General features: G+C 44.1%; 1 protein-coding gene across 1 annotated transcript; it reads right to left on the bottom strand.

Annotated features, from left to right (window-relative positions):
- Positions 1-7,061: 7,061 nt before the first annotated feature.
- LOC118485427 (ATP synthase subunit a) lies at positions 7,062-9,828 on the bottom strand. The gene has a single exon (XM_035981519.1). The coding sequence runs from the start codon at positions 9,787-9,789 to the stop codon at positions 8,734-8,736; it is 1,056 nt and encodes a 351-aa protein (XP_035837412.1). The 5' UTR covers positions 9,790-9,828; the 3' UTR covers positions 7,062-8,733.
- Between the last annotated feature and the right edge of the window lie 251 nt (positions 9,829-10,079).

The raw sequence follows: 10,079 nt of genomic DNA, 5'->3' as shown, positions 1-10,079 counted from the left end.
CTACAATGGTCATAGAATTAGTTTGATAGTTGTTATAGAATGCGCAGTTTGGTTAGATAGAGATAGTGGGTTTTATTACCCAGTTTGTAGCAAGCCAAAAGTTTGACTTTTTCTTTTTCTAAGAGAAGGAAAAGTATACCTGGTATTTCCAACCCAAATTAGAATGAAAGATTATCTAAGTGTTCAATCAAACTATGTTTGAAAGAAGGACGTAACCAGTGCTAGTAGAATCATCCCTTACTCTTCTCCTAGTCGGTGTAAAAGTAAGCGCTCTTTCCCTACCCGCTGTTACAGCTCGAGTAGGAGTTCTTGGAGATGAAAAGAGAGGAATGAGATGCAGCGCTTAGGTCCCTCTCGTCTTCTGCATCGGCTACAGGTAGAGCTCCTGTGAAAAGAGAGAAGCTGATGTAGAGGTATTCCATTCCCCTAAAACTCTTGTTTTTCTCAGGATCAGGGTAGTGAATTGAACAGCTGGCGACCATGCAAGGTTACTTCATAAAAGTAAGATTGCTGGTCTCACTAAGGAAGACTGCATTGGATCTTACCTGCTGGCACAGAGGATAGTGAAGTTGGCTCGGCGATCGGGACTTTAGCCTTCTATTTTTGAAAGAGTGTGCTTCATGTCTCCAACGAGTGGTGATAAATCACCCCATGAGGCCCTTCCTGTGTCACTCAATTGGTCATGGTATCCCGGCATTTCATCGTAAGCTTATTGCGCTCTGACATTATAGTCAAGCTTTATCTGTCCGCCCAGGAACAACTTTTCAAACTTAAGTAAGGGTACGTGTGTACATGATAACAAGGAAATTTGAATGAAGCAACGAGCATGCCAATGTAATTGTTTTGTTTTAGTCTTGATCATTAGTTGTTTGCCCACCCGGGATATACAGAATAGGAGTCAGTGTTCAAGGAAAGTATAAGTGAAGTAGTCCATCCAGTCCGGATCAATAGAGTGGGGAAAAGAGATATGGTAGGCATTGAATGGAATTGGATTCTAAAATCTTGCACGGGCTATCTCATTAGTCAGGGAATAGGCGCACTGCACACTTTCTATTCCAGATCTTACGCTGATCCGAGGTGACCGGCCCTTCGAGGCACTACTGAAGGGCACATTGGGCCTGTCAGTTTCTCAATCTCGTTCTCTTCCTTCGATTGAAGTTTCTCCAGCGTTTGAAAAGCAGGAGCGAAGCGGTACAAAGCCAAGCACAAACAGCTAGAGCCCTACATTGGGGAAAGCGGGGATAGGGATAGCGGTCTGGTACCAGTGTTGCGCTTTCGTGATCGGGAGGGTCAATCCAAGACATCAATCGTACCCTACAGGTCGTACCCATAACGGACCACTTCGTCCGGGAATGAAGGAAGCGTGGCTTAGGTCCAGATATGCATGGGAATCGCTCACACAATATACATGACAGCCCCACAGCACTCTTGCTATCAAGTCATGCCCCACCCCGACGGCTATAGTCAAGCAGAAATGACTTATCTATTATTTAGTAGCTGAACCAAAGAGAAAGTAAGCCCCGCCGCTATCACTACAGCCTTTCTTAACCGGGCATAGGGCCTCTTTCCTAATTCATCTACGGTCTTTCTTACAAGCACCAGAATGAGAGAAGGACTTCCTGGCTTGACTTTCTCACATAAAAACTTCATTAGTATAGATCTGTAGCCCGTTCTGGGTCTTTAACCGAAACTGGGACTAGGCATGGAAAAGCTCGATCAACGTCCTTCTCTCCCGAGGTTCAAAATGTGGAGGTACCTTTACCGTCACCTGCTAACTCTGTCCGCCACGGGTTAGCGACATAAAGTGCGAATAAAGGTTCATCGGGACATTTTCTTCAACAACTGAAGCCCTTATTATCCCCGCAGAGCCTCCAAAGGAAGTAAAGACTACAAGTCCCTAAGGAAGTTCCTTGCCCACTTCTTGGCATCTGCCTTGATTATGTTTCATGTCCGCAAATAGTATTCATGTCCGACCCCCCTTCTCTGTTGGCGAATCGACTTCAGCTCCTGTACTTCTTTCCTTAGGGCCGTCTAAAAAGTCTTAAGTTCTTTAAAGATCTTCGGCTCCTTTTGAAGCGGAGAAAGGGTGAAAGCTAATAATCACTTTTTCCATAACTTACTTGGAAAAGGGAAACTCATGCCTTTCCTTAATCAGTTACTTGCCTCCTTCTGCTACTAGTGATTCAATTCCAAAGATGGAGGAAGTGTTACCCAGCGTCGAAGTGAAGTTCCTTGTCTTAGCGTCCTTCTTCCTATTGGAAGGGCCCCATTACTTTGGCAAAGAAGGCCCTACCTCAGACATTCAATCAACCGGTTTAGACAAAAAGTAGGGCAAGTCATCAGGTATCGAACTAGGGCATCGTCTCTTGGGCTTTTGAATGGCTACCGCCTAATGTGTCATTTGACCTCAGTCATTCCAGGCAAAAGGATCCGTTCCTGGACTTCGGTTAGGGCAAGAAGGCTACGGTTAAAAACCACCGACATGTCAAGATCAAAATTCGAAAGGTAGATCATTTCCGTAACGCTTTCGCAGAAAGGTTCGGTCTTTAATCTATATCAATAGCAAACCAACCGAATCGCTGCCTTTAAGGGGGAGTACTGCTTATGGCTTTGTACAGGTAAAAGGCAGTATTCCAGTCATGGGGGCTAAGCTTGTCATAATGTACCGAATTGGGTATTTCAGGGGATGGTGAGTCATCTAAGGGATTTGGCATTTGAACAAGAACCTTTGAGCATTTCCCAATCAATAGGAGTTTGATTTATGAGTCCAAATGAGCTCGTGAAAATAGGAACTCGTCTTTCCGCCCTGGTCCTACGAAATAAGTAAGACTTCAAAAGTCCAATGGAAATAGAATAGGTGCCAGTATCCATAGGCTTGTAGGTATGAGTTCCCGAGAGCTCGGCTGCGAGTATCTCCCTTTCAGTGACTGGGACAGGAGACAATTTTCTGAGTTTGCCTTGTTGGCATGCTCAGTGGTCATAACGCCTTTGATTGAAATTCCATTTGCACCCGTCTCCGTTGGGGATCCATTAAAGTGATTGGAGTGGAATGGAAATTCCACCTATCCGCACCCTATCTCGCTGAAATTTAGATATGTGAGCCCGGAAACACATTTTCAAATACGCCTGTCAGCGTAGCTCTTTCTGGAACGGTACGAGCAGACCACTTAAGCAGATACCTAGACTTCCATTTTGAACCACCAAGCAAGGTAGCTGTGTAGGCGAAATATAGTATCCTTCATCGGAATCAGAACAAACTGAAGGAACGAGACAACACCAGATCAGCTTTAAAGAGCAAGCAAGAACCACTGAAAGAGGCCGGTACCTTTCGTATAAGAGCCAGCAAAGCTACTCATGCACCTGGAGCGAGCCACCTGGCGATTGAGGGGCAATCATATGCTTCTGTGAAAAAATGATCCTCTCATCGGTGTTCTACCGAACTGAACTAATAATAGTTTATCATTTAGAAAGAATGGCGAAAGAGGCCTCCTTGCATTGCCCAACTAGAGCGAAAAGCCTTATTGCGTTGCGGCCCTAAGTAGCTATGGGGTGTTGATGTACTTGGAACCTAGACCGGTTACCTGAGTATGGCGGTTCGGTAGTCGTTCAATGATAGCATGAGATCCTCGCTTCGACGTCTTCCCACAGATCTGTCTTATCGAGGCGGGGGTGCCATTAAGGCAATGAAATCATTTTTGTACAAAGAATAGGAGGCATATGCAAAAGCAGGTTGCACGAAAGGAACTGACATCTCATCGGAATAGGAAGCGAATCCGCTCTTCTATGTGCTAGATGTCGGCATTTCCCCTCTTAGCATACGGCATGAACTTCACTGACGCCTACTGACCGGATCGGGCACGAAGAAGGCAGGCACTGAAAGTGATCTTGATGAATGCTTGTCGGATAGAGCGACATTCATTCCCAACCTTCGGTTGTCCCCCCGTTGGTCGAGTGACTTCGTTCCTTACTGTGCGGGTCTAGTTCAACCTCGTGCTGGGTAATCTATTACGATAACATTAGGCCTTCTGTCAAGACTCTCATAAAGTCTTGATTTGATCGATCCCTTCGTACCAAGTCAAGACTCATTACTTTCTCCAAGAGCCCTAATATAATAGGGAGGATGGTGCTTATAGGGTCTTAAGTAAGTTAATTAGTGTCACAAGTACGGTTGTAGGGAAAGAGTGAATCGAGTTAGTGTTCTTTAACCTCCTTCTTAAGTTATAGGCACAAGTAAGGTATGAAAGAGTATGAGTTAGTAAGGAGTGGGAGCTAGCCCTAAAAGAAAGTAGGGAGAAGACAAGTTCGCGAGCGTTGCGGTATGCCACCCTCAAAGCAATGGCCAAGCTGAGGCGGCGGTCCCCATAGAAATCGGTTTACCTAGCTTTCGAGTTCAGCATTACGACCCTGAAGTCAACGAACAACTCATGAGGGAAGCACTAGATCAACTGCCAGAGATGAGGCTCCAAGCAGCTCTTAAGCTAGCAGCACAGAATAACTGGATGAGCAGGATTGAAAACAGGAGAGTCAGGCACAGACCTTTGATAGAGGGAGACCTGGTGCTGAGAAGAACAACAGCGGTAGGAAAGGTAAATGTACATGGAAAATTCACAGCCAACAGGGAAAGCCCCTACCAGATCTGCGAGCAGGTGGCACCAGGGTCATACAAGCTCATGACTGTAGAAGGAGAACCACTGAAAAACAGCTTTAATGCAGATGTCCTGAAAAAGTACTTCGTTTCCATATTGTCATTAGCAATATGCTTTGTAAGAAAGGCCAGTAGAGCCCAAGTATGAAATAAAAGAACTCTTAAAGTTCTTATTATGAATTATTCGCACTAACATTTGCTCTTATCCGTGCACAATTAGATGACGTTAATAGTCCTTTAACAAAAAGGGGCCTAATCTACAGCAACGCAAAGGCTTGAGTTACAACCTAATCTACAGCAACGCAAAGGCTTGAGTTACAACCTAATCTACGACTAGCAAGACACGAAAGAAAAGCAGAGGGAGGAGCATAGAGCCAAAGCCCTCTGCAGCAACGCAAAGGCTTGAGTTACAACCTAATCTACAGCAACGCAAAGGCTTGAGTTACAACCTAATCTACGACTAGCAAGACACGAAGAACGACAGGCAAGGTTGAAGCATAAAGCTTAGCCCAAGCCCACAACAGTCGAGGTAAAGACTGAGACCCGAGCTCGGTCAAGCCATATAACACGGTAAAGCTAGGCAAAGATCTAGCTAAAGCCAAACAGTCGCAAGGTGGGACATACTGCTCAATAAAGGCTGAAACACGAGGGCAGCGGAAGTGTTTGTTAAAGGACTTACACACACGAAAGGCAAGTCTAAGGACACAAGGCTATAACCTTGAAAGAAAATACCAAAAGTGATCAACAAGGCTGCGAAAGAAAATACCAAAAGTGATCAACAAGGCTGCAACAGCGGACTACACCAACACCTCATACAGGAGAATTCCTAACTACGGTTACAGGCCTATCTAGAGGCCAGACATCCAGCAGGGAAATACTGCGCAGCGACTGAACTCATTAGGACTAAGGAAGTAATGAACTAACATACTAATGAATGCAGCTCTTCCGATACCACAGACATGTTGCTACCTGCCGGATCTGCTTGACTTGAGTGAGAGCTCTCTGCTCGGACGATTAAGACCAACTTCGACTGAAAGAGTATACTTGATTGTAGTTCCTGACGTTAAGAATCTCCTCTTATGCTTCGCCAGCACCCAATAAGGACCGCAAAGTGCATTATTAATGACCACTGGAGAATCTTCCTTGCCTCTGCTCCTTGATAGAGCCGCTCAAGGAGTTGCTTCTTTGCCAATCGAAAGAGGAAGAGATTGCCATACTGTTCAGGATACATTGTCTATGTCTCTTTTCTCTGAAGGCTGTTCCTATTCATATTCTATTCAAATTGTTAGATAGCTTCTATCTTTATATGGTTCTCGAGGTTCTCAAGTTGAAATCCAGATGTAATGGATTGTATTTCACCCTCGCGATAAGAACTATATGGGTAAATTCTTGACGATCTATCCAAAAGGAGCAGTGTCCATGCGGTTTTCCTCTCTCGCATAGAGCCAACCTTACTCTATGTGCTGTCCTGGGTGGGCTACCATCCTTTTCCATTCCACTACTTTACATGTTAGTTCGTCTCTGTCTTCGTCTTTCTGTCTGCCGATTCAATTGATGCTGCTCGTCCGTCAGTATGGCTCGACGTGGGTCCCTGTTCTTATTCCTAGTTCCACCTTCTTGACATAGTTTCCGTCTCTTGAATACCAACTTTCTGCAGGGGTGTCTTGACCTGTGGAACAAGCATTTGTAAACATCTCCGGGTCCTTGAGAAAAGACTGTGGCTGGGTCCATACCTACTATCTGAAGCAGCAAGAAATTGACCAGGCTACAATCCCAGTTGGGTCATCAGGAAAATCCTAAGTGCCAGGAAGTCTTTCCAGGACTGATCTGAACTCTACCGGGCATAACTGATGGAATCAAGAAGGCTTACTCTTGCTCCCTCTTTATCCAAGAGAAAATGTTCATGACTGGTTCCTAAGCTCATGTGAATTGCATTGAATGGCAGGCTGACAACTGTAGACAGTTAAAAAAATGGGCAGGTTGCACAGGGAGCAAGATGAATCATTTGGTTCTTTCTCCAAAAAAGGACAGGAAATTGGATCCATCCCTGGAGGCATAGGCATAGACGAAGAAAGCAGAAAGATAGGGGTAGATGAAAGCTGGAGCAAAGGGGTAGATGAAAGCTGGAGCAAAGGGGATTGAATGAGGGATGAATCTTCTGAACTGCTTGAGAGCTGGAAGATTGGGATATCCCGACTTCCAATTCTTATACCCGCTTTAAAGGTAAGATATCGACCTTTGATGGAGGGCTCTCACTGGTCTACTCGCCGGTGCTCCTTCCCTTGCCAGTCCTAGCGGGGTTATCAGGTACTCTGAACCCTAAACCTTTTCCATGTGAAAGTCAGGAATGAACCTGAATACTGGTACGATGGTCAACCTGATTTAGGAATGGGACGAACCGCATTGATTGAGAGCCTGCTAACACCTAGAAAGGAAGGAAATGTTTTACCTTTTGGTAAAAACATAAGGAGCATCAGAAAGGATAGCCTGATTCACGAGCTGAGGACTAAGTTGAGATAAAGTCTTTCCTGAGCTATCAATTCTCTTCCGTTCTGTCTGATAGTCAGTCCCCGCGCTTCTTCTGGCTTCAGTCAGTATGGTTGCTTCCTTGGTTCAGTCTCTCTTTCGGTTAAAAAGATCCGTATGCCCCTGGCCTTCCTATTGGCTCATCAACCCGCCATTCAGTACCGTCCGCATCCGCTGTCACAGGTTTTGAACCCTTAGACGAGTCTCGCTTGGAGTAGTACTCTGTACTCTCCACTACTTGTAATGTCCATTTACTACTATAATGCCTACTTGCAACAATGCCCGCATTAAACGCCGATTCTTCCCATGCGACGTGCTCCCCCTATATGGGTCATCAGTTCGAGTGGCATCCGTGTAGTCAGTACCACTTGTTTCTGTCTCGGACGACTCTTGCCTAGATAGCTCAGGCCGTACCGCCACTGGCGCTTGCTTTCCGTGCGTGGGCAGGGTCCCTTCGGAAGACGAAGCCAATCCAGATTCCAGAAACACACAAGCTACGACTTTCTCCTTCGGACCCTCGCAAACTATGGTTACAGCTCCAGAGACCGAGTCGATCCTAGCTTCCCTCCACCTCAGCTTGCCTTCTTTCTTTGCCTCTCTATTCTATGTCCGTTGCTTGTTCCCTTCTCTTTCACCATGGAGATGTGATTACAAGATTTGGATGCCAACAATCTCGATAAAACGCACTGTTCATGCCAATACACAAGGGTGACATGAAGAAAAATATACTAATTTCCTTTCCCGGTTTTGATACCATTTTATTACTGACATGACGAAAAAGAAGCGAAGTAGACTTTGCCTTGAACGAACGATTCTTCCTTTGTTGAGATAGAGTCGACAAACTAAGCTAAGCGTTTTGACATTTTCAAAAAGAGGATCCTAAGTTCTCAAGATGGGCGTATAACCAGTTTTTACTTTTTTGAGGACCTAAAGCGGGCATTGATCGATAGTACACCTTTCTATTCCTATTCATATTCTTTATTCCAATTTGGCTGGTTCACCCGCGTTGAACGTGACGAGAATAGGCTTTTCCAGCATAACCACCGGCTTCTACAGTCTAGCTGGAATCCCTCCCCCCTTCGGGGTCGAGTTACTTCGTTCCCTTCTTTTTTTGCCAATAATATCATTTCATGTTCCAACCTGGGCATTATGGTGGAGACACGAGAGATCACATCTGATCCTATGATCCATCCTGCAATGAAAATGAATTCTTGGTAGGTTTCGCAATCAATCCTTCCTGGGCGAAATGGGTTGAGTCTTTCCTCAACCCAGCAGCAGCAGATTGCGCGGCACCTAGCGAAGCTATCCATTCTAACCTGTCTTTGCCTAGCAAGATACGTCTAGTTCTCCCTCCGCTTGCCTATCTCAGTAGGAAATTGGAACAGTCTCCGATTTCCAAGGCGAAGCCGAGGCAAGAGCTATACCTTCTGGAACCAGAGCAATAACTGCTATAAAGGAAGCAGATGCGCAGGAACGATCCCTAAAGCAAATACTCGGAATGCTCCACGACTAGGTATACCCATTCAGACTCGCTTTTGTTCAATTATAAATAAATAACCACTTTAATGGAGATTTATAGCATCATTCAAGTAAATACAGATTAAGATCGTAAAAACATAAGCTTGTAATATAGCTACACCTAATTCCAGACCGGTTAATGCAAGAACTATAAATAAAGGACCAAGATCCCCTATAAAATACAAAAGATCATTCATACATAGCATAGTCCAAGCGAACCCACTTAAAATCTTTACTAAACTATGACCGGCCATCATATTAGCAAATAAACGTATTCCTAAGCTTAATGCGCGAAAACAATAAGAAATTAGCTCAAGGAGTACTAAAAAAGGTGCTAATGGCAGTGGGACTCCTGCGGGTAATAAGAAGCTTAAAAAATGAAGCCCGTTTCTTTGAAATCCCACTATAGTAATGCCAATAAAAATAGAAAATGAGAGACCTAAAGTAATGAGAAAATGACTTGTAACTGTGAAGCTATAAGGTATCATACCCTGAAGATTACAAAATAACAAAAAAGTAAAAGTGACCAAGATGCAAGGGAAAAACTTTTGTTTAACATTTCCTGAAAGACCCCCTATTTGTTCGTTTACCAGGTTCAGCACGAAATCATAAATAAGCTCTACCAAGGATTGCCAAGCATTTGGTACTAAGTTTCCTCCTCCTTTTTTAGTAACAAAATGAATCAGAAGTAGGACCAAACTGAGAGTTAGCAGCATAAACAAAGATGAATTTGTGAATGAGAAATACAAGTTTCCTATATTCATAGGAATCAATGGGAGAATGGAAAATTGCTCAAGCGGGCTAGGTGCCTGAGTCCGAGTCTGCATCTCAGCAAAAGCACTCAGGTTATAATAATAATAATTATTATGGTAATGGTGATAATCAAAAATTATTGCGTTGTCAGTTACAGTTCTTTCAATCGTTACATAATAATCCTTTACTACTCTCATAACCGGTGTGTGCTTAATAAAAAAAATGTATTCCTTCATAAAAATTAGATTCTTTCTTGTAGTTCCGCTTCTTGCTCGAAAAATGAGGAAAGACTTGTCGGAAATAGTTGGCTTGGTCCGACCAAGAAAGGCATGGGAGTTGTTGGGCATAAAGAAAAGATGCTTCTAAACCTCTATTTCTTCTCTTATGATATTTCTAGTTGGATTAAAAGATCGCTCCTAAATGAAGTCTCTCTTACAGTTCAAGAGTTTCGAAAGGCTCTTAGCACGGGAAGGGTATTTTACTTCTTAGAAGGAGATAAACTACCTAGATCTTTGTATGTATGGGTCTCTTTAATTGAAGATAGGAAAAAGACAGAGGAAATGGCGGAGCGAGTTCGAGCTCTTGTTCCTCAAACACTGAGACTGAGATAGCAAGGAGCCTAGACGGCCTAAAGGAT

This window comes from Helianthus annuus, chromosome 13, assembly GCF_002127325.2.
Source record: "Helianthus annuus cultivar XRQ/B chromosome 13, HanXRQr2.0-SUNRISE, whole genome shotgun sequence".
In the NCBI taxonomy this organism is placed as follows: domain Eukaryota; kingdom Viridiplantae; phylum Streptophyta; class Magnoliopsida; order Asterales; family Asteraceae; genus Helianthus; species Helianthus annuus.
The sequence above is the reverse complement of the archived record's forward strand: the minus strand, read 5'-3'. Positions and strand labels throughout refer to the sequence as shown.